Genomic DNA, 23,742 nt, shown 5'->3' on the forward strand with positions numbered 1-23,742 from the left:
TGGTAGTGCCATAAGTTGTAGCGCCATCTAGTGTTATAAAAAGTCACTTAACAGCAAACTGCGGCCTTAGAGCACCGTCAACGCCCACACAAATGAAGAGAGAGAGAATAAAACATTTATTTGATGTCTGAGAGGATCCCACTCACCACACAAATGAAGAGAGAGAATAAAACGTTTGTTCTTGAGAAGATCGGTGAGTGGGATCCTTGCAAATGAACGAGATTGTTGGACCTGTGGCGCCATCTAGTTCCTGGTATAGCAAGTTGGGAGTTGCTTTTCTTTCGCAAGTCGAGCATTCGGATTCGGCTGTCGCGTGGTTTCTGATCGCATCGTATGTTTATGGTGCCGATGGTGTGGTACTTTGTAGTGCCCCGACAGTCATGCTTCCCATCCTAAATGTTGCCACACGCTGTCAAGCTAAATCTTTGTACAAAGTCAAGGCGTAGAATCACATGGCATTTAGTCAGGTGAGGCGCAATTTGTTCGCTCGATGTACGCGCACTGTCGTAACCGTTTTTCTGTAAACTGTTAACATCTCTTTTGAAGGCACCTGAGCAAGACCTACTACGAAGTGTTGGGAGTCAAGAATGACTGCACACAGAAGGAGGTCAGGGACGCCTACGTCAAGCTGTGCAAACAGGTGATCAGCTGTTTAGCGCGTGGAAGTGTGGCATGTCTGAACTTGCCGGTCGCGCATGCGTGTAGCCGACCAGTGGTCAATCAAATGTATTGACGGGGACGTACAGGTCAAACCAAGGTGCCATATATTTTCTCGCTGGAAACAGTTCACACCAGCACTTAGAAGCTGTTCATGTTTGTAGACCGTATGTAAAAGTAAACGAAGCAGCTTAACGCCACCAATCCCACCTCGCGAATGCTTAAGCGCTTCTTTTGGCCTCGGACGGTGCAGTTCCGATTGCGATCGAGCCCGATTGAAATCGAATTCTCCTACCGCGATTGGCTCCTCTCTAAAAGCTTGTGCAAATGAGCCTATCGCGACCGAGAAGCATGATACAGGTCAAATTTCTTGCCGTTGATTGGCTCTTTTCCGAAGCCTGTACCAATGAGCCAATCGCGACCAAGACACTCAATCTTGATCGAGCGGCGATCGTGATCGAAAAGTGCCGCGTGTGACAACCGTATTGAGTGCTCTTTTCTTTTTTTTTTCTTGTTTTCAAAGCTCCACCCTGACGTCAAAGGCCCTGCGACATCAATAAAAGACCACAGCAAGTTCACTGAGCTCAACCAAGCCTACACGACCCTTAGTAAGCCTCTTGATCGTAAGCACTACGATGACACTCTGCTGCATCCAGAGCTTCAAAATGTCCAACATACGGTGTGGAGGCAAACATACGCACGGTAAGCTCACTCATATTGCACCTTTTGTGTCCACCAGGCAGCAAACTGAACATACATTGCTCCTTGCTTACAGCTGTACATATACGACGTGGATCCTACCCTTGTAAATGTGGAACTCACCTATGGTTAATTTGCGTGCTGCCGTTAACACTCATTGCTAAACTTTCACTATAGCCCATCTGGACAGCACCAGAGTGTTGTCGTCGTAACAATTTCACATCGTACAGCCTTTACTTGTGTTTTTCGTTAGCGTTCATTGCTAACCTCTGTGACGGTGCTCATTCGGTAGACATATATTCTCAACTCAAGACCGGTAACTTATTGCTGTCATTAAAGCGGGAAGTGTACAACCATTGTATTTCGCTAGCTGTAACATACTGGGCAGAAAATTGGAGAATAACACAGAAACACAAGAAGTTAAAGGGAGTGACAACCAATTTTTAGGGCACTTATATTTTTTAGCGCGACGGAAAGCTAACTGGTCAGAGTGTCTAGCCACAGAATGGTAACGTGGAAAACGCCGTGAAACATTTTTAATCAGAAATTTTCTATCTGCGGCGAATATTAAATCTTATACACACTTGACAACACATGCCGCAAACAGTGAGCACGTGAGTGGTTCGTGCTCGAGCGCGACAGTTTACTGCGCATGTATGCACTCCACGTGCATGCGCCACGGCTCGACATGGGCCACTGGCAGCTGCGAAGGCAGTGCCGCTTGTCACTGTGCAACTACTTTTACCTCGTAGGCAACACAGAACAGAGCAGGGATAGATAATATACATACTTTAACTTTAAGGACCAATTATGGCGTGCATGGCAGCATCAGACTACGTGACTACGTACAGCAAAATGACCGACTTCATAATCCAGCTTCAAGGCTCTTCTGCTAGGCTGCGCGACATACCTGTTTTTGTTATCTTTAAGCACGATTTAAAAATATAAATTGTACTCACAATGCAAAAAGGATGCTGGAATCTGTCACTATATTTCTTGGTCTTTTCATTTGTACCAGGATTTAATCACACGTTCTGCCAAGTTGTCGGTCCCTTTAGCAACCACACGGCTTGCAAAGGAATGAAAAATGATAGGCCTGACTCAAACCACTGTTAGATCAGAAAACAAACAGGGGTAAACGATATCTTGCAGGTATTAAGAGGAAAAAATGGACCAGAGCAGGTCATGTTATGAGAAGTACAGGTAACAAAAGAGGGAACAACAGATAACAGAAGATGAGAAACACCGCTAGCGATGACAAAGGGTTCGGTGGAGTGACAAAATTAATAAATTTGAAGGCATAAAATGAAATCAGCTTGCACAGCACAAGGTGAATTGGAGATCCTTCGGAGAGGCCTTTGTGGGCATGACAGGCTGGTGATGATTATTATGTCAATCTCGGGGGCCTATTCTTTAATTAACTTGCTTGTTTAAAAATGATAGCTTCCTGGCCCTGTAAGTAATGTGCAGCACTATTCTGCAGAGGCATGACAAAATTTTGAAAAGTTCTCCCCACAAACATTCATCAGACCTGTGAAATCTTGCCCCCTGTAGAACAATATAGCTTGAAATCAACCACCTGAAATGTATTATCGCCTTGCTGTTGTTATACCATACTAGCTGTCATTGTATAATAAGGTACTCATTTTTACTGCCTTTTTACTCCTTTGTATTGGCTTCAGGTATGAAGAGCCATTCATGCACAGAAAGGGTTCTGATGACCATGATGACGAGAGTCACGATACGCCGAGATATGAGGACTTTGCTCATCTGTACAAAGAAAAGAGAAGACATCATCAAAATGCCAAGTTCTATGTTGTCATGGGGTGCTTTGTGTTGATTGTTTCTGGTACTTGCCTCCATTATGCAGCATTCAGGTAAGAACATCTTTTTATTTTTTAGTTTTGCTCACTTGCAAGTTTTCTTAATCTTCACAATTATGTGTTTGACTGTTTGTGAGAGGGTGTTCTAATACAAACTACGAATATCGCTTTCTCTGTGTTCATAATTTCACAAACTAGTCTGTATTGCATTGTTACTGTTGATACAAGACACTACAAATGGAACAAGTCAAACAATGCAGGTGTTATCAATTTACACTGGCAGAAGAGAAAGAACACGTAATAAATTTCAATCCCAACAGAACTTTATAATCGAAAAGCGAATATGGTCGTCTGTCACGACATTACTCTTGACTGCATAATGGTGCACATTTATGTAACTGTAGAATTTAAGCTTCTACACATACACGTGCGCAAAAAACAACTTCACATATATGCTTTGCTGTCTGTAAAGTAAAAGATTCCACTTGTAAAACAGCCAACTGTTCAGTATAAAGTGAGCCTGTACTGTTCATTCGTCTACAGGTATGGAAGCTCCAACGACATGAAGAAGAAGATGCAAGAGATCAGCCAAAAGAATTGGGCAGACTACCACCAGTCCAGACAAGACTTCAAGTAATGTTCTCCGCTTCATAGCACACCTTCAGAACAAGATGTATTTTGATCAGGGGCATGGCCAGAAATTAGGAACTTTGTTTCTTTTCAGAGCATATTACAGCGATGTATAAAATAGCTTTGTTTACACAGATATGCATTTAAACTTCAACTTGTATCAGTTACTCCATTTCCCTGTCTCCAAAATGACAAATTCTGTTCGAGCTGTGCTAGTCCACTCGACACCTTACCTGCTAAGTTACGATGGCTGGTAGCTTACACATTACTTTAACAGTTTGATCCGAAGTAGATTTCCTAGCTGGTCAGAATTTGTCAAGTGCCTCGAATGTGGTTACTTCTTATGAAAACCTCCTGGTTTCCCTGTCTTCACTGTAGTCTCTCGGTCTCTGGTACCATCGTTTTAAATAAGAATATTAGCGGTGTGTCAATATTTGAAGTTTCAAACACAAATCGAATAGTCCACACTTTTTTATTTATATTTTATTAGAAAGCTCATTACAAGTTTCATTTCATTTACGAGTTGATTTCAAATATATAAAAGATAACAACACCTAGTGAAGTCCCAAGGGAGGAGAAGAATGGTGGATGTAAGGACTATTTTGAATGATTCTTCAGCAGCATAGCATCACATACGTTAATCTATGCATGTATATATATATATTACATTACACACCTAGATCACATGCATTACACACCTGGTGTCAGTGTATATTAGCCTAATTTCATACTATAGCAAGCAAACTCTGAACAAGCTTCCTGTATTAAGAAATGCTGTTCTAAGTGCCTGTCATGTCATTTCACAAATGTAAAAATATTCTATAGTTCATGCCCCCTTTTTCTTTCTTCAAATATTCATATTTGATGCAATTAGAATATTCTCACATTTGCACACACCCCTAATATATGATAATTACCTGATAAAAGCTAACTTTTCTGCATATGGGAGTATTCATTTACAGGTCCAACCATGATTCTCTCCAGTAGTGCTGAGATGTTGACTCTTGAGCCCCTTACCAATATAACCTTCTTACCAGGCCTACATACACCAAACACACACAGTGCTAGCCATTATGCTTAGTTCACTTGGCAGAAAACAAGTTTTTAATAATTAGATGTTTTTTACCATACGTGTATGAGGTGCTTACACATACTTCTTTGTGTGTTTTACAGAACATACGGCATGGAAGGCCAGTTGGAGCGGCTTCTCAATGTTAGACGAGAGAAACAAGAGGACAAAGACGATAAAAGCAGTGAAGACCGAGAATAGTGAGCCTTAACTACATGTAATATAGCAACTATAGGAACATGTGTAATAAAATATAGGTTTTCAATTGCACTTCGTGAATGTATATTGTATGTTACAGTACATGTGCTTGCTTACTTGCTCCTGTTCCTACTGCTACAACAAACAATAATTGCACTTTGAAAGTGTCTCACATTGAGGAGAACTAAGGTGAGTTTTGTGTATTAATAACTTGTACCAAGGATACTTATTTAATTTCATGCACTGTAAAGAAAGGCTGGAAAAAAATTGAACAGGGCAGCCAGGGGCGTAGCCAGAAATTTGTTTCGGGGGGGGGGGGGGGTTCAGCCATGCTTTATGTATGTTTGTGCGTGTGTTTGTATGTATGCGTGTATACACACACAAGCACAACTGAAATTTGGGGGGGGGGGGGGGGTTGAACCCCCCCCCCCCTGGCTACGCCCCTGAGGGCAGCTATCTTAGCATAGATGAAATAATCTGATGTTGCTGAACAAATGTTACAACTTTCCTATTGAATATTTGTCATTATAGTTACTATTTTAAAGGTTAATTAAGCAATCTTTGTTAATTACCGAGCTTGTCGGATTGGCTGTTATCCTAGCATGGATAAAATACTCCGATGTTTCAGAACAAGTGCTGCAACTTTTTCATTGAATATTTTTCGCTAGAATTGCTAATTAAAAAGTTACTTTTAAGCAATCTGTTAATTACCCAGCTTGGCGGATTTGAAGAACTATCCTGACGTGCTGTGTACGGCTCGGAACAATACTGAGCTAATTCGACACGCGTAGCGCATGTGTTTGTTTTTGTAGCAGTAGGCCACGCAGTAGGCGCAACTTAGTGTCTGTGGATCGTGGTGGTCAGTCGATCGATGTGTAAGCAATCTCGCCTAATTTTACGCAAAAGAAAATATATTCTGAAAAGCGTACCGACATGATATTCCCGTGCACAGCAGGAAACTTAATCACCCCACTAAGGGGGGGGGGGAGAAAAAAAAAAGCTACCCTCGGCGGGACTCGAACCCGCAATCCCCGGTTTAGGAGACCGATGCCTTATCCGTTAGGCCACGAGGGCGAGGTGGCGGGAGGGCTGCAACAAGGCAACTTAAAGCGCTTTGCATATTAACGTATTTTTTTTTTAATTTTAAAGGTAGACAAGAATGATTTACACTGTGTGTATTTCGCAACTTATCAATGCTGACGCTGCACGTATGGTCACCCGATATTTTGATTCGGATTCCTACGAGCCCAAGCGTGAAATAACGTTGATAACGTGTCGTCAAATAAAATTGTATAACGTTGAGGTTTAACCATGCAAATCTATTTACAGACAAGTTTCTTATATTATTTGCTGGTATTTGGTCGTAACTGTTTTACAATTAATGTCAGTCGCTCCTTTATTTGACGAATACCAGAAACTGTGCTCGTAACAATGACAGGGTTACGGTGAACAATAGCCGCGGTTGGCGGTAGCGTTTAAGCGGCGTGCGTATGTTTTCGAGAGCGTCCTCCGAAGGTGACGCAGGGGGCGAACATGCCGGCTCACTAGGTGATATCTCTTGCACGCCGTTGTCTTAACTAGAGCTTCCAGACCGGGCGTAGCACCGCGAAGAGAGGACCGCTATTCTGCAGGGCAACTAGCGTCAACGTAGGAACAGCGCTAGCCATGGCATTCTCTTTGGCCAGTCGTTTAGGCCTGGCGACGACTGTGGCGATGCTTCGGTCGCCCGTGCGTCTCCTCAGCACCGCGGCGCCGATCGCCGACAAGATTGCCAATCTGATCAAGCAGGACAAAGTGGTCGTCTTCATGAAGGGCGTGCCCGAGCAACCCCGGTGCGGCTTCAGCAACGCCGTGGTTCAAGTGCTGCGCATGCACGGCGTCGACTACAGCGCACACGACGTGCTCCAAGACGAGGCGCTGCGTCAGGGCATCAAGGACTTCAGCAACTGGCCCACGATACCGCAGGTCTACATCGACGGTCAGTTCGTTGGCGGCTGCGACATCGTGCTACAGTTGCACCAGAGCGGAGAGTTGGTCGACGAACTGGCCAAAGTGGGCATCAAGTCGCTGCTCGTCGACTCCGGCTCGTCGACCACCGACGAAAAGCAGGAGAAGCGGTAACCGGCGGAAGATGTGTGTTTTGTAGCTTAGGTCTCTTTCGGCGACGGTTTGAGAATACGGGTTCGGCGGTGAAAGACGCTCGGTGTCGCCAAAATTCTCGTGCGTCGCTTTCTTCAAGTTGTGAAGCGCTCAAGGTTGCGAGATGCTCAGGCGCCTCATCTCGCCGGTGTGTTTTTCCGGCACTTATAAACCATGGGCGAATAATTCGGCGTGCGATGTTTCCTGACTCGCGTTTTGCAAACAAAAGGACTTTTCTGTGCTGAGACCGTCAAGCGAGAGTCGGTTGCGGTCCAGCGTCGACCGCTAGAGAACAGTCCGTTGCAGATTCCCGCCTCGGGGCCACGCTGGGCTACGTGACTGCCGACGGCTCGGTGATGGCGGCGCCCGCGGGCTCCTTTAATTTTTTTTTTCCCCTTTCTTTCTCCACCTCCCCAGTTGTTGTCGCTGCTGCGGTGTATACATTTGCGTTTCGTGGGGATACCTAGCGGAGAGCATCACAGCCAGTACGTTTCCGATTACTTTTTTTTTTTCTTTTATTTTCCTTTCGTCGGAGCTTACTGGCCGCAAGCGCGCAAGTTTTGTGATCTACGCGGCTGTTGAAGCGCTTGATTTAGAGCTCGTACGCAATAAATTTATTCTTGCACCTGCCTCGTGTCCCAGCTGTACTTATCCCTTGTCTGGTCTGGGCCTTCCCTAATCGGGCTGGCTGCTCCCCACCCTACATTTAGAAACTGTACTATTTAGAAACATTTAGAAACTGTTTAGAAACTGGCATATTGTGGGGGAAAAAAAATTCAGTTACATAGTGGTGCGTTTCATTTTTTATTTCATTTTTTTTTTCATACATCCGTGACCGTAATTTCTGCAAGCGCGTTACTTTGCTTACATCACGCATGTTTTTGTAGGAAGAAACGCCGCGCCATTAGTTCGCTTGCTGCTCGTTTCACGTCAATGCGTTTGTCATTCTGCGTGAGTATGGTGCAGGGGCGTAGAAATGGTGTGGAGCACCTGGCACATGCCCGGTGTTCCACCCCCTTTGATATCCGCTCTAAAGCAGGTTACGTTATGCGAGGGACCGTTAAGCGATGGTGAATTAAAATCACCGCCCAAGCATTCCGTACAGGTGGTTAACCTGAAACTTGCGGACCCAGTGTTCGTCACTAGGTTAATCCCGACGGTTCATTAAAATATTTCTCAATGGCGAAACCCTTAGATGCTTCACCAAACGTGAAAAGTGACCATCGGCGTCAACCATGGAGGAAGGAAAAACTAAGGAGAGGCCCTATCGTATTTCAATGCATTGCGAAAAGTGTGGCGGAAGTGACGTCAGATTTATGGGGCAAACAAAACAGCAGACGCCCCGCGGCGTGCTCTCGGGCGTGGTTCGCGTCTGCTCGGATTTGTAGTCCCGGCGTAAACTTAGCGCGTATTGTGCGGTTCGCACGCAGTAAAATGTTGCAAGCAGACGTTTACCAGGCTGTTGGTGCGTGGCAGGCCCGAGCGCTGCGTGCTGAAATTCTTCGTGGAGCGCTTTTGTGCAACAGTACAGAAAGTACCAGTACGTGCCGTAATCAAAAACATTCAGCCCCTGCCTCATCGTATTCGAACTCACCTAGCAGTGACTTACGCGTTCGGCCTTTCTTTTCCTTTCTCGTAGCCCGATTTCCAGATCTATTGCCCGATTAGCGGTTCTTTGCTCGTGTATATGGAGTGAGCACAGTAGCTATTCGGCACAACGCCAACCTATAGTTGACGTAACTTCACGTCGAAAAGAGGACACCGCTGTATTGTATACGCGATCGTGCACGTAAAGTTTGTAATTCCAGTGCGCACACAGCGCAAACACGCCGCGAGCGCACACCGCACAATACATACATCACGTAGTCCGATATAACGACAACAAAAGTTTATTGTCCTTTCGTTTGAACGACACAGCCTCTAAAACGTACGATGCCTTCAGCGCATGGTATGTACGGCGCGTCATACACCAAAAACAAAACTTCACGTGTGTTCCGAGTTGACACAACGAGCAAGGAGCAACAGAGCGCACATCCGAGAGCTCTGCACGCAAATACCATGCCTTAGTGATCAGTAATGAAGCGAACGTATACGTACACATTAAAAGTGACACCCGGTACTGTCCGCAGTGCACGCGATTTGCACAGGGTATACGAAACAGCTGGGCATTGCGTAGCTTTCCTAACGAACACACAGGAGGAGCAGCACGCGCGAATCGACTACGCCGCTTGCACGGCGAAAAACAAACAGAAAAAAGGCTGCAAAGTTTCGCGATGCGCGCATGCGCTTGCAAACGTCGCAACGGAAATCGCGAAATGTTTCGCTGCTCCTTCACTAGGAGGCGATGCGGGTGTTTGCGATGTGGAGGCTTCACGAATGTGACGTCAGGGCCTCTCCTTAGTATTCCTTCATGGAGGTCAGTGTTCCTTCCTCCATGGCGTCAACACGAGTGATGCAAGAGATTATCATGTGATGACGCCACCCTGTGACGTCATCGCGACGTCGCAGGTCGCCAAAATTTCTGGCGTCACATGATGACGTAATCGCGTGGGTTGCAAAATCACGTGACGGGCAGAAAGCCTCCGATCCTGGAGGCAGTGCAAAATCACGTTGGGTTCATAGAGTTTTTTTCTTTTTTCGGGTGGGATCAATAAGGAAGACGAAGAAGATTGCTTTCGCCTTCGATGCGTCTTAGGCAAATGCATCATGGGCTGTGTGAGTTTTCGGTTACGTCTCTTTAGAAATAATAATTGCACTTGCCGCCCTTATGTTCCCATGTTTATTTAATGAACCAGTGGTGGAAGGCCCGTAGCCAAGGGGCTGGGGGGGGGGTGCAGGGGCCCGGCCTACACCCCCCCCCAAATTTTTTTTTTGATGGATGCGAGTGCTTTACCGGAAATAAATAATGAAAATCGCTGTTTTTCTCAAATAGTCACGGTCTTCATCAAGTGCCCCCTCGGAAAAAAATCTTAGCTACACGCATGAGTGTTGGGTAGTGGGATTTTCCCAATGTCTGTGGAGCGTATGTTGTTTTCCTGCGGACGACTTCTTCATTTTTAGAGGACCAGTGGTGGGTTACCAAACTTCTACGGCACATACGCGCTAGGCGTTTTTGCGCATAGAGGGAGGACGAATTTCCGTTTCGCCGAGCCACAGCTGCGCTATAATACTAAGACGTGGCCGAGGATGGTGAAATGAAGAGATTTGTGGGCACACATTGGAATCGGCTCGCTCAGGCCAGGGCGAGATCATTGGGAGAGGCCTTCGTCCTGCAACGGACATAAAATAGGCCGATGATCATGAATATAATTTGTGTGCTAAATTTCTTCCTAGTTTTCTTCTTTACCCCCTTATACTGCCGCCCGATTCATAGCCAATCTCGCAGTGATTTGATCCACTCTATAGTCCAGACCCAACCAACCAAATGCTGCTGTTCAGGCAATGTCTTAATGGATGTGTGTATGAGCTTGTGTGTGTAATCATGTTGTTTTACACCACGAGCAACGTGCGTCACTATCACTAGAAGGCATGGACATCCGCTAGATCTTGTAAGGGGGGGGAGGGTGCAAACCCTCCAATACAAAGCCCGAGCGCGATTTAAACGTCAGTAAATACTTTTTTTCTTTCGTTCGTGTGCACCAAAGTTATTAATTTGGTTATACGCCAAAATCGAATGCGCAGCAACTTTTTTTTGGCATTTATGAAGACTTGCGGCGTAGTGCATTAGAGAACATCAAATATATATACATGCGTCAAATCATGGCAACAAACTTCGCACCTGTACACTGCCTGCTCGCTAATTGCGCTGATTTCAACAGTCACCGTGAGATGGATTGCGCCCCCTTCAGCCTCATTAATCATGTTCCTCTCCGTTCAATAAAACCGACTGGTGGGCTAGTTGGTACTGCATTTCTTATGTTTCAGCGCAAGGAGACACAAACACGAGCAAGAAGGGACGAGGACACGGCGGCTAGAAGCGCCGTGTCCTCGTCCCTTCTTGCTCGTGTTTATGTCTCCTTGCGCTGAAACATAAGAAATTCCTCTCCGTGTTTCAGTACACTGTCCGCGTTAGCTACAGTGTACTAGAACACTATAGCTAGTACACTATATTTTACTAACCGATTCTAGTTTTCTATAGTCGGATACAACTTTAAAAGTCTGCGGCATTTCCTCCTCAAAGGCGGATGCACACAAGCCTGTACCAATGGGCGCGCTCTTCAAGCTGACGTCATGAGCCGGACTACCGGTGACCCATTGGAGAACATTGCCGAGTGAATGAGAGGAAGTGTATTGAGATCGGCTGCCGCGCTTCGGTCATCTGGGCGGGGCCTGTCTGCACTTTTTAAGTTGTATCCGACTATAGTACACTATTCTAGTATACACTACAGCTTCAGCCGACATGGGTGACGTCGCGGACATGGTGGTGCACCTTGGAGAGAAGGTAGCTGGGAACGTGAGAAAAAAGGAAGGCACGCTATGTGGCACGGCGAAGGAATGCATCGTTAGCGTTTTTAAGACGAAACCCTTACATTCCTCATCAAACCGAAAAACTGACCGTCGTACAAGTGCTACCAAAAGTCCGCTGACGTCATGCGAGACACTGAACGTCAATTAAAGCACGGCAACGTAATTAGGAGTGATCCGAAGGGAATTACGGGTAATTAGGAGTAAACCACGTAAATCATCTACAATTCACTCATTTTGTAGACGTCTTAAAATTCATTTGTTAGATAATTTGTCAGTTTAATGCCTGCTTTTGAACTCGTTGTTTTAAACCTGTAATAACTCTTTTTGTTGCCTTTCTCTCTTTTTTTTGTGTCTATATATACTTTATTACTAATCCGCGACTGTTTGCTGACCGATGCCCTTATCCGTTGCTTTTTTTTTTATTAATATGTCCTCCTGATGGTTCGCACTTTGAGACCTCCAACCGTTCACTTACCATGGAAAAAAATGCAGTGTATATCGCCAAGAATAAAATTGTGGGGGTGCTCTTGCCCCCTGTGAGTCGTTTTCACCTCATGGCCGCGCACCGATGATCTAGGCCATGGCCTCCGAGATAACGGGCGCGCCCGCCGCGCGTCCGCCATCTCGGAGGCCATGTCTAGGCGGCCGTGGTTAGCTTTGCTGCCGAAAAAATCCGGTGTTTGGGGCGGCCGTGGACGGTAGACCCTCATGGGAGGTCCGTGGGTAAGATACCGCAGCTCGATCCCGCGGACTCCCGGAGATTGATTCGAGCGTAGGCGACGCCGCACTCGAGGTACATTGTATATGTTATGTTGTTTGCGTGTTTTATTGGCATTATATTGGGTTGTTTGGCGTGTTGCTTCAGTTATTCGTTAGATTCGACTGGCGAGCTCGCCTTTGAATCTAACCTTTAATAAACGTCCACATGTCCTGGCGTCTAGTGTCCGCTTGCTCCGACAGCGGCTCTTTTCAGACCCCATCAACTTCAGCGTATAAATAAAAATTTGGAGCGAATGAAAAGTGAATGAAATTAGGACTAATTAGGAGTGAAATGAACGTAATTAAATTACAAAATGTCAATGACCAAGCAAAAATAAATAAAAAGAGTCATTAGCATACCTGCCAAGTCTCCCGGATTACCCGGGAGACTCCCGGATTTTGATCGTTTCTCCCGGTTGTACGGGTCATAGGAAAATCTCCCGGAAATCCAGTTTTGCCCCGCGCGTCCAGTGCATTGCGCGCCCCGCGTGCGTCACGGTGACGCGAGGTGGGACGTTTCGCGTACAGATGCGCTACACGCAATTTAAAAATTGATCCTAAATGTGTTATAGGTTATATCAGCCGTTAATATTTCGCAGATGATGCGTTTGTGTACACACAAATCTATCCCACAAATTATCTCGTCTTCAAAATTTTCTGTCACTACTGCTTTAAGTGGAGAGCCCAGCACTTAAAAGGGTAGCCGTTCATCTCCGCTTCAATCACGTTCGTCCCTAGCGCTAGCGCGCATTTACTCGCACGTGAAACAGACGATGCGTAAGCGAAGTTGTCGGTTTGGACTCTGCACAGATCAGCGGCGACCGCAAAATCCCGCTGACAGTGTCCATATAATTGTTATCGCAGTACCCCCCCCCTCCCCCCCCCCCCACCGTTGAGTAGGTCTCCCGGATTCCGTTTCTCCAAACTTGGCAGGTATGCATTAGAAAAGTGCACGGTTAAATATAGCCACACCGGATGGCCTTCGATCTGTCGTAGGCGGAGCATTAGGGACCCTGAGGGTTTTCATTTAGCAGCTGTGTGTCCAGTGCGACTTCCTTTGTCACCGAGTTCCCTTTCGCTCATCCACGTAGGCGTGCGGACGGGGCGATGAGGGGGGAGGGGGAGGGGAGCTGCCACATGAGGGCAATGTCTGCCTCATACTTTTTACTTTTACTCAGTCGGACTTGCGCCGTCATTGTTTGAAGTGCAGGGTTATGGCCACGCAAGTTTTTGACGATAATGGTGGCCGAAGGCCCCTGGTGTTGCATTCCTGGAACGGTTTACTTTCTATCTTTACTCCTAGAAACAGGGGCGCAGTCAGAAATTTTTTGGAGGAGGGGGGGGGGGGCACCTTTTTGATCTAAATTGGGGCGGGGCAGGCAGATGTGGTGAAATGTCATTTTTTGCTCTGTATGCCATGGCAAAAAAAAATGGGGGGGGGGGGGCGGTGTGCCAACCCCTGGCTACGCCACTGCCCGGAAAGCCAGGTACTATAGTCAAGCCATTGTGAGAAGCACACCATCGCTTCATTTCCATTTTTTCATCCATTGTGAAACACGCCTTTCGGACAGGAATTGGGGGGGGGGGGGGTCTCCTAATGGGGAACCCTCCGCGCGCCTATGCTCGACACACTTTCAACGCGCATTCGCTCAAATAACAAAGCGTTCGCGCAAACTTTTCCGTTCGAAGAGCTCCCTCGAAGGCAGAGTTTTATTGTCAGCCCCAGTTGATGTCCTCGATGGAGTAGGCGAGCGAGAGGGAGATCGCCGAGCATCCGACGCCCATGGCCATGAGCGTGACGGCGATGTTGATGGGGTTGAAGCCCATGCGCGCAGCGACGCGGTCCTCGGGCCTGTCGGCCACGGCGTACGTGACGATCATGATGACGGCCACCAGGAGGAAGTACGTGGCGAAGCAGAACATCGTCACCGCCGTCACCGCGATGATGCCCTTGTGCCGGATCACCTCCAGGCGCACTTCGCGCAGCCGGTCCCGGAACGCCATCTGGTGGCGACACACGCGCAACACAGGGGCGTGTGTGTGTCGAGCCGTTCACTCACAGTATTCGTATGACGTCAGTGTTTGAATTTAGACAAAGCAATTCACAAAAATGTAATAGTTGGAGAAACGCATCTGAATTCCTAGCCTAAGGCTAGTTGGGATTCATTGAAATGTAGCTATGAAAGGGAGCTTGTCACGTAGCGAAATAATTAACTGAAATGGCAAGACTTAGCAAACTAATTACATATGTACCAACAGATATATATATATATGAAGATAGCGTATGCGAGAGAGCGATTTATGCCTAGAAAGCGGAGCACGCAAGGACCCATCCACCCAATCGCAGAGGTATTCGTTGTTCCATCATAATTGTTTTGTTTCTCTTTTACCCTTCAGACGTCCTATACGCGGCTTCGAACCTAAAAAAAGAATCATAGCTCCGCCCACAGCCATCGCTGTCCCGCCCACAGAGAATTTGCGTGTGCTTCACCCAATAGCGTTCACTCATTTTCGTGACGTCCGGCACCTCTCGAGTGTTTCAGATGACTTTCCCATACAGACACACGTTTACGTCATTTGTTTTAGGTCGGAAACTTGAACGTCCTGGTAAATTTCGTCAGGGGACGTTGACATCACTGCTCAGCCAAACAAAATGTTTTATGCAGTAACGACGGACATTTACCTCTTAATACGCGCAGTGTTTACATTAGCCGAGAAAGGGTACTTACGGTTCGAGCGGAAACAAGCTAGCGCGACTTTCCTGCACAGGTGAAGGGAGTGCCACTCATTTTTCCACCTCGTCCATTCCTTAGTTCGCAAGACTGAAACGACTTTCCTGTTGATATTGCTGCCATCCCCCCTCATTCTAGCATAAATTACTTTAAACGTGCCTAATGATGTGCGTAATATGAAGAATATACGTAAAACCGCGCCTTATGCAATGCCACCACAGTGACATTTAAAGGGGCACTAAAGATAAAAACGATTTTTTTTTTTAAATTTAGTAGTAAATTGCTTTTTCACTGTACGAAAAGCACCACGCTTGCCGCGATGACGCTTAGTAAGCGATAAAATGCGCAATTATAAAATACGGTGAGCGTATTCAATCATCAATGCGTGATATGGATTCAATTTAATCATTACCGTTAGATGGAGGTCAGAACTGCAATGATTGAATTTGTTAATACGCCGATTATGCATTTTGCTCTCTCGGCCAAGTAATGTCCGTCACTTAGTGTATGATCAAGCACAACACATTTACACTTTTCTATCTGTCACGGGCGATTTTTAAAAATTCGACATTGTCTTTTTAAAAAATCACCCGGTAAACGAATGTCGTCGGAAATGTTCCTTGACGCATGCCCTCGAACGGACCCATGACTGCAGCGTCGCTGAGTGAGAAAGCGCCCCAACAACCACCATGGCACAGCGAAAAGTAAAAACGAAATAGTCCCGTTGCCATGGCAACTGGCATGCAGATAGCAGCGGGGCCGGCGCGCATAATGTTTGTTTGGCGTCTTCTGGCGCCATGGTGGGCCCTATGGGCGCAGTGGTTTCTGAAACGGAGGTGCTAACCATGCAATTTCGTGCGATAAGTAATTATTATACGAAACTGTTTCCAGACACGTATGCAGGGCTCACAGATTGAAACGCGACGATTTAGGTCCAAGTAATGCACGTACTTTCATTTCCACCGTCTTCAGTTCTCTTCATATCGCCTTAATTATGACTCGCACTTACATCACAGCCAACATTGCCTTAGCAGCCAGATTCGTATGACGCGATCATCTGGAGTAACTGCGCGTCCGAGTCGTTATACTATAAAACTACTTACAACTAAACGTTATAAAACTACAAAGCTTTGATGTCGCGTTTCAATCCGTGAGCACTGTAGTACCAGAGTCCTTCAGTACTTTGGTAGTACTTGACTTACCCTTTAATAGCCAACGCGCCAAGGACAATGAGGCGCCTTTGACGAAGATAGGCCACCCTATCCAAACGTCGGCCAGCCTCAGCCTGTCTAAATGCACCTTTTCATATTCATTTACCCCTATAGCGCCAGAAGTATGTCATAATTCTAAATGGACTTCTTGGGGCGACCTTTCAGAAAGTCGTGCGCCGACGATGAAGGAACACGCATTCACGCCATTATATAGCATAGCCTATGCATTATAGCCATTGCGCGCGCACACACAAACACACACACGCACACACGATGCCGTGTGTGTGCTAATTCGTTTGCCTTTCTTGCGTCACCGTTTATTTGTGCTACAGTATACTAATTCGAAATGCCATACCAGCAAGCCCGCATTGCAAACTTAGTTTATATATTGACGGTTCATATGTGAACGTGCAGTGAAGACACTTACGATGGAACTGGTCGTGGACATGAGGTCATCATCCTGCGGACGAAGGCGAAAATACAGCAGCCTGTCACTACACTGGTAGTCCTTCTGAACGTTCTCCAAACGAGAAATTTGCCTTTGACGTCACTTCAAGCATGCAAGGCAAAGCTTGTATTACTGCCTGACTATGCAGCGGCTTCCTATATATGTTTTTTTAACTGCTATCCGTCGACTTCGTCGCGTCGTCTCGTCCGCGCATCTTCACGAGAAAAAAAAAGAGAAAAGGCTTACGTCGTAGAAGTTGGGCGAAGTCGATCTCGCGAGGCTCGGCGAAGGCGTCAACCTTGGCTTCTTGGGGTTCTTGGTGCTCTTGGTGCCCTTGATGACCTGCACATTTCGAGAACATCGCTATCACTCCCGCCAACGGGCCTCGCAAAAAAGTTGCACGCAAACCAACCGCGAAAATCACAGAACGAGCACAGAGAAAAGCTGTCTTTCCATTGGTTGAAATGAAAGCTGACTGCGCATGCGCCGCGCTCTCTTTCGGCGGATGATTTGAACCGAGTTGCGGCTGCGGCCTTTGCTATAACCGGGGGCGCGTAGATGTCTTGATAGCTTGATAGGCATATTTGCAGCAAATCGGCTGAAGCAACGTGGTACATGATGCCACGTTGCCCTTATGAAAGCGAAAATAACAACGTGTCACTGGGGCGCTTTGTCTATTCGTAGCTTTGACAAACGCGCACATCTGGACAGGACATACGAAGGCATGCGTCTTATCAGGATCTGCGCCTATTCAAACCCATTTCAGCTCACGATCGGGATTGAGAGACGTACCAGCGCGCCGTTAGAGATTGGAGCAGTTTACAATGAAGAAACGTTCGGATAATCAAAAGAAAAGAAGATTTGTCCGCACGTATAAACGCGGCGAGAAAGAGAGAGAGAGTGAGGACGACGCTGTATACAGTGACGTCGTATTTGCTTATAGCAGCACCATTTACGTTAGCGTTGTATAATTAAAGAGTTTTGCGAAGTGCCTATGAGTAACAATGTCAATACAAAAATTAAAGCTTTTAGCAGATGTTGTGGAGGGATTTATATCACCAGTGGTGATGCAATATATCTTAGTTTCTGGTACACATGTATATGTGGAATTAATTTATGCGCTCTTCGTCTTTGATTTTGCACTTCGAACATACATATCTAAAGGTAATGGCTCGGGAGTTATTCAATCTTTATAATTGCGCACCTAGGCGTTACGATCTGTCGTGCGAGCAATGTCTTCCTGTTTCTTTTTTAAGAGTTTGAAGCAAGAAACAAAAGCGCTTATGGTCGGTGATAGACAATTCAGCGGCAACTACACCGTCGTCCAACTAATGCAATTTATATAGCAACGGTTAGAACCTTGGCGAGTTGACACCTATGCAAAATTCAGGTGCCAATGCAGGTGCCAATAACTCGCGGGTGCCTCAGGCAGCACCAACATTTTTTTAGCATGTAGGTTTCTGATGTAAAAAAAAAATCATGTTAACTGTCGGCTATGGCAGACGTCCGTGAACTTTAAAATCATGCTAACTAGTGGTTAAATGAACAAAGATTCACTAACTTAATTACTTTACAGTACACATTGCAATTTAATTGTGACCGCTAAGTTATGAAAGCGTACCCCTGCGAAACGAACGCGAAATGTTGAGAGTGACCCCGGCTAGTGCGTCCGTAATGAGAGCGAGTGCAGTAACTCCAAGCCAGGGGACGCATTCTCGGACAATAACTTTCAGAGATAATCTCAACATTCGCGAGATTTCCCGAGAAGTAATTGTCCCTGTGCGCAGGCGCACAAGTGTCGATCGGTCGGCAAGGCGATAAAGAATGCCGCGATTGGTTCTTGCGGTCCGAGTCTCGAGAAATCTCGGGAAAGTGTTACTACTATCGCTGAAAGTACTCTTCCGAGGTTTGGCGCCAGCAGCGCGCCATGCGGAATCAGCCGGCGTGTACCAACCACCTCGAGTTTCTTTTGCTGCTGATGCGCAGCCGGCGGAGGAGACGAGGGCCCCGCCGGGCTCAGCACACGCTGCAGGGCAGAGGTCGTCTGCGCATAAGGAAAAACAAAGGACATTGGTGGGTGAGTGTGACGTCACAGATTTCAAGGTATTTTACAGAGTTCAGCCTCGTGGCTTTGGTTCGTAGATTGATGGTTTGGCTCGAAAAACCCCGGTAATTATTGTTATTACAGTCGAAAACTTAATAAAGAGTATCTAACACGCAGTCTATAATGCCTCTACCACGAACGCTTCTATGACAAAATGGCCTTTATAATGTAGGTTCCCTTACGTCCTGGCTGTATTGCGAGCGCTAGAGTGCGCGACTGCAGGTCATTAAGTGACCTGCATAACGTATGTTATATTGATAGTCCCGGGCTCTTCGTTGTAAGGGTGTTCGAAGGCATATAGTTTATGCCTTCCTATGTCCAAACAACGTAGCGCATACGTTTGACATTACAGGATTTTTTTTGTTTACTTCTTTACCGAAATGCCTAACACGTCCTTATGGCATTGATGTAGGGATGCAGCTTTCCGGAATGTCGCCACTGGTCACAGCAACGGGCGCAGGCACGGGACAATCTGCGCATAGCACATCTGTGTTCTCCTTTGGGCACCGGAAGGCTGGCTTTTCTGTAAGACTCAGAAGCACAGCAAGAGAAACAGCACCAGCTGCGCGGTGGCGTTACCATGGAGACGTCGTTGCTGTCCTTGGCCGCCCTCGAACCGCACAGCGCTTCCTTCGACAGGTTGTGCTCCTGGAAAAGACGTGACGCGACGAGGCGCATTCAAGAGACGACGCCAGCATATTTAAGTATCTCGAAGACTTCGCAATACGAGAGCATCTCTACAGATACCGTCCATTCGAACGAGCATATTCGTTGCTTCCACTATGACGTCAGTAACTTTACCAGTCACCCCAGCATATATACCCGAGGAAATGGAGACTTCAAGGCTTGCTTTCTGACGTTGGAATTTCAAGTGCGTTTAAAACGCGGCGATATTCTTTCGATCATTGTTCGTTCAGAGCGCTCGGCCTCGGCACAGTCGAACGCGTTCTTTACGCGCACCAAAATTTTCAAATCATGCCTGTATAAATCACGGCGACGTTATCATTATGCCAAATTGAACAACCACCAGGGACGTAGCCAGATTTCTAACTTTCTTTTCCTGTTTTCTTTTATTTTGGCGGGGGGGTGGGGGGTGGTTCAAGCGCGCGTCTGTATGTGTGCGGTTATATACACACATGGGTCATTCCACGCCAAACGTCCGAGCCGTTTGGGCGAGCACCTCAAATGTATTAAAAAAATCATGATTTATCGTATTGAAAACAGTCAATTGCTAGAATATTACAGAGAGAAAAAGATTTTGGGTCACGTGGGAACCTTGCGAATTTCGCAGTTTCGCCTGAGCGCTGCCTGTCAAAAAAATTTGTTATGGGAGTATCGTTTCTCGTTTCAATACCAAATTTGGTTTGGATATTAAGCAAAGGCGTTTGCGTAAGCCTTTCGAATATGAATAATATTGCTGCAATTTTTCTGCCATATACACCTCTAGAAATTTCGCCAAAATGTTTTATGTTTGCAATTTTTTCCTTGCAATATTTCGCTATGTATCAATATCTAAGTGCAGTGTGCTTAGACTACAGAAGGTATATTATGCGTTAAAAATATTTTCTGACGACTGAAGTTTCTAAATTTTACGTGAAATAAATCACAATTGAGAAAATCATCATTTTGGTCCACATTGAGACGCAATTTACACCACGTGGTATTCCGAGTAAAAATCAGCTTTATACCTGAACCTAAAGCAAATAAATAGTTCTTATATCGCAAGCTTTACCATTTTCGTTTAAAGGAAGAAAATGATTTTTGAAATTTTCTTTTGACGGCAATGGGGAACTTCGACGAGGAAGCTGCCGTATGACCAAATGGGAAGGTAGCCGTCGATGGGAACGAAAATTTTAATTTTCGTTCCCATATTAAAACGAAAATTTTAATAATGAAACTTGCCATATACGAATAACTATTTATTTTCTTTAGATTGAAATTTGAAGCTGATTTTTCGTTGGAGCACAACGGGGTGTAAATTGCGTCTCAGTGTGAACCAAGATGATTACTTTCTCGAATTCGGGATTTTTTTCACGTAACATTTAAAACTTAAGTCGTTTGAAAATATTTTGAACAAGTAATATACTCTCCTTACAGTAAGCATTCCGTACTTAGATATTGATACAAAGCGAAATATTACAAGGGCAAAAAAAAATGCAAACGTAGAACATTCTGGCGAAATTTCTGGAGGCGTATATGGCAGAAAGGTTGCAGTAATATTATTCATATTCGAACACCTTACGCAAACACCTTTGCTTAATATCCAAACCAAATTAGGTATTGAAACGAGAAACGATACTCCCATCATAAATTTCTTTGACAAACAATACTCAGACGACACTCTGCTAAATTCGGAAGGCTCCCCGTGATCAAAAATTTTCCTCCGAAATATTCTAGCAATTGACTGTCTTCTATGCAGGCTCGTAGCCAGGATTTTTTTTCGGGGGGGGGGGGGGGGGTGCACATGCTGAAAACCTTGACTTTTTTAGAAAAACGCCTATTTTTATTATTTGTTTTTGGTAAAAACATCTACTTCACCAAAATTTCGGGGAGCCCGGGCCCCTAGGCACCCCCTCCCCCCTGGCTACGGGCCTGCTTCAATGCAATAAATGAAGACGTTTTTTTTTTTTCGGATACACTTGAGATGATCGCCAAAATGGCTGGGACGTTTGGCGTGGAATGACCCACACGCAAAATTGAAAATTTTCGTGAGGGGACGTGCGGCTGAGTTCCCCCCCAATGTGCACGAACCCTTTTCCCCCTCCTCCACAACGGCTACGCCAATTATCACCATCCCTAATCCCGTTTCGTCCCCTCAAGGGTCATCTTCCGTTAGATACAACGTTCAGTGTTGTATGTGTACATAGTAATCACGGCACGAGCGGGGGGGGGGGGGGGGGGCGCCATTCCTGCCCCATACCTTTACATTATTGAGCAGGGTTATGGCTACGCATGTGTTTTGACGATAGTGGAGACCAAGGATTTCTGATGTCGCATTTAATGGGCAGTTCGCACCTTTAGCCCCAGGAACCAATGGCAGGTTGTTGCGTGAAGCACGTCGACCATCGCTTCAATTTTCAGTTTTGCATCCGTTGCGGAGGTTGTTTTCTTTCGGACTGAACCAAGGGAGGGGGTGGGGGACGCTGCAGTAAAACATGCCCCCCCCCCCCCCCCGCGCATAACCCTGCGCACGGCGGCATATGTGTGACGATAAGTGTGACAAGTGACAAGTGTGCTCACCATCGGCGTGACCGTCGTGTCGACCGTGGGGCTCCTGGCCGACGGCGGCACCAGCGACGTTGGGGAGGCCGGATCGTGATGGGCCACTGCACCGCCGCCGGCTGTCGTCGACGACGACTGCGCAAAAAGGCTTAATTCAGGCTACATCTTCGTGCGGCCACGAAGGAAAAGCACAGCCGAGTTGAACTGTACAGTCGTTGATAACGCCCTCCAATAAGAGTTGTCGATGTCAAAAAAAGAATAAGGATGGTTTTCTCTCTGTCTCTGTCTCGTGCTTGGACCGATGTTAAATGCACAAACTCTCCAAAGAGTCATAAATTTAGAGTCCTTTCGAAGATAATTATTAGGTGTTTACGTCACAAGATTTCTTGCTACGCCACAAATGTTTTCCGAGCAGGCGGGGGGGGGGGGGGTAGATATACTTTACGTATGTTCGTGCATGTGTTTGTGTGTGTGCGTGTATATACACACATTCGAAATTAATAATTTTTCGGGGGGAGGGGGTTGAACCCCCCACCCCCACCCCCCCCACCTGGCTACGACAGTGTCACACGGTAAAGGCACCGTATAGTGCCAGTCTGGCAAGGTTTAGATCACCTTTCTCTGCACAAAAGTGTAAGGGCACATAGTTTCGAAATTCGTGAGGTCACGCAGACGTACAAGCGCTATACAAATGGTTCGCGCGCGCGAAATTTGAAGTCTGGCCATTTCTAGTACTAAAGCCCTTTTTAGGGGCGAAGCTCCTTAAGGCGGCACCCGTTCGTCCCTCGTAGTCGTAGTCGTAGTCGTAGTGCGTAATCAGTCTTACGCTTTGACCTCCAAGGTGGTGCCGGTGGGAGATTTTTCCTGTGCGTTGTTGAACAATAAAAAATTCGCAGCGTGCGCGTTAACTAAAAGCCGAATTCTTCTGTCTCTCATTCCCCGTTAGCAGCCATTGGCATGTTCCTGTAGGAAACGTTAGTAGAAGTAGAAGTGTAAGTGTTAGCTAAAAGCCGACTTCTTCTGTCTCTCATTCCCATTAGCAGCCATTGTTTACCTCCAAGGTAGTGCCTGGTGAGATTTCTCCTGTGCGTGATTAAACAATAAAAATTTTGTTCAAAACGCCGTTGATTGATGAAATAAACCAACGAAAGACGCCAGATGTTTTGTAAAAGCAAAACGAAAGAACGCCAGATGTTTCTCAAGCAAAACGAAAAGACGCCAGCTGCTTAACGAAAGACGCGAGATGTTTTCTAAAGCAATGGTTTTCTAAACAATGAAAATTCACAGCGTACATGTAAAATTAAAGTGAGCTGCAAGTCGTCATAACTCATCGAACCTTTAGTATAAACGCGCCCGATCTCACGTCGGTGATGATGTACTGGGCAGAATTCACGGAAGATTCACGGTTTACCGACGAACCTCCGCAGCTTCGCCCACTCATCATCATTCACTCCGTGGATATGCTGTGATTTTTTTTGCATTCATTCACAGAATAAGGTTGACTGTGCTTCTGAATGACTGCATTACTGAGCAACAATGTAATCGTTACGTCGTGTACATACAAAACGTATATCAACCTGGTCT

The 23,742-nt window shown here is 46.1% G+C and overlaps 3 protein-coding genes and 1 non-coding gene across 4 annotated transcripts; 2 read left to right on the forward strand and 2 right to left on the reverse strand.

Annotated features, from left to right (window-relative positions):
* Positions 1-263: 263 nt before the first annotated feature.
* On the forward strand, positions 264-5,148 carry LOC119373215 (dnaJ-like protein 60). Its single transcript, XM_037643225.2, has 6 exons — positions 264-467; positions 547-640; positions 1,181-1,359; positions 3,039-3,233; positions 3,723-3,812; positions 4,983-5,148. The coding sequence occupies exons 1-6, from the start codon at positions 397-399 to the stop codon at positions 5,077-5,079; spliced, it is 726 nt and encodes a 241-aa protein (XP_037499153.1). The 5' UTR covers positions 264-396; the 3' UTR covers positions 5,080-5,148.
* A 929-nt stretch (positions 5,149-6,077) lies between these two features.
* Positions 6,078-6,150, reverse strand: Trnar-ccu (transfer RNA arginine (anticodon CCU)). Its single transcript has one exon. It is a non-coding gene; the product is annotated as a tRNA-Arg (tRNA).
* Positions 6,151-6,547: 397 nt separating this feature from the next.
* Positions 6,548-7,845, forward strand: LOC119374687 (glutaredoxin-related protein 5, mitochondrial). Its single transcript, XM_037644860.2, has one exon. The coding sequence runs from the start codon at positions 6,742-6,744 to the stop codon at positions 7,195-7,197; it is 456 nt and encodes a 151-aa protein (XP_037500788.1). The 5' UTR covers positions 6,548-6,741; the 3' UTR covers positions 7,198-7,845.
* Positions 7,846-14,154: 6,309 nt separating this feature from the next.
* On the reverse strand, positions 14,155-22,803 carry LOC119374920 (uncharacterized). The gene is made up of 7 exons (XM_037645124.2): positions 22,774-22,803; positions 22,177-22,293; positions 19,516-19,584; positions 18,787-18,876; positions 17,079-17,174; positions 16,812-16,844; positions 14,155-14,445 (listed from the first exon to the last, which is right to left on the reverse strand). Exons 1-7 carry the CDS (start codon positions 22,801-22,803, stop codon positions 14,158-14,160), a joined length of 723 nt encoding a protein of 240 aa, XP_037501052.1. The 3' UTR covers positions 14,155-14,157.
* Between the last annotated feature and the right edge of the window lie 939 nt (positions 22,804-23,742).

The sequence above is a fragment of the Rhipicephalus sanguineus genome, chromosome 11 (assembly GCF_013339695.2).
Source record: "Rhipicephalus sanguineus isolate Rsan-2018 chromosome 11, BIME_Rsan_1.4, whole genome shotgun sequence".
NCBI lineage: Eukaryota > Metazoa > Arthropoda > Arachnida > Ixodida > Ixodidae > Rhipicephalus > Rhipicephalus sanguineus.

Excerpts from the sequence above, each read along its gene's own strand:
- LOC119373215 (XM_037643225.2), top strand. The coding sequence starts at position 397 with ATGTTGCCACACGCTGTCAAGCTAAATCTTTGTACAAAGTCAAGGCGT. Across the intron at positions 1,360-3,038 it reads TGGAGGCAAACATACGCACG|GTATGAAGAGCCATTCATGC; the intron begins GTAAGCTCACTC and ends TATTGGCTTCAG. Across the intron at positions 3,234-3,722 it reads CTCCATTATGCAGCATTCAG|GTATGGAAGCTCCAACGACA; the intron begins GTAAGAACATCT and ends ATTCGTCTACAG.
- LOC119374687 (XM_037644860.2), top strand. The coding sequence starts at position 6,742 with ATGGCATTCTCTTTGGCCAGTCGTTTAGGCCTGGCGACGACTGTGGCG.
- LOC119374920 (XM_037645124.2), bottom strand. The coding sequence starts at position 22,803 with ATGTGCCCTTACACTTTTGTGCAGAGAAAG. Across the intron at positions 18,877-19,515 it reads ACAGCAACGACGTCTCCATG|ACGACCTCTGCCCTGCAGCG; the intron begins GTAACGCCACCG and ends CCTTATGCGCAG. Across the intron at positions 16,845-17,078 it reads CTTCGCCCAACTTCTACGAC|GATGATGACCTCATGTCCAC; the intron begins GTAAGCCTTTTC and ends CTTCGTCCGCAG.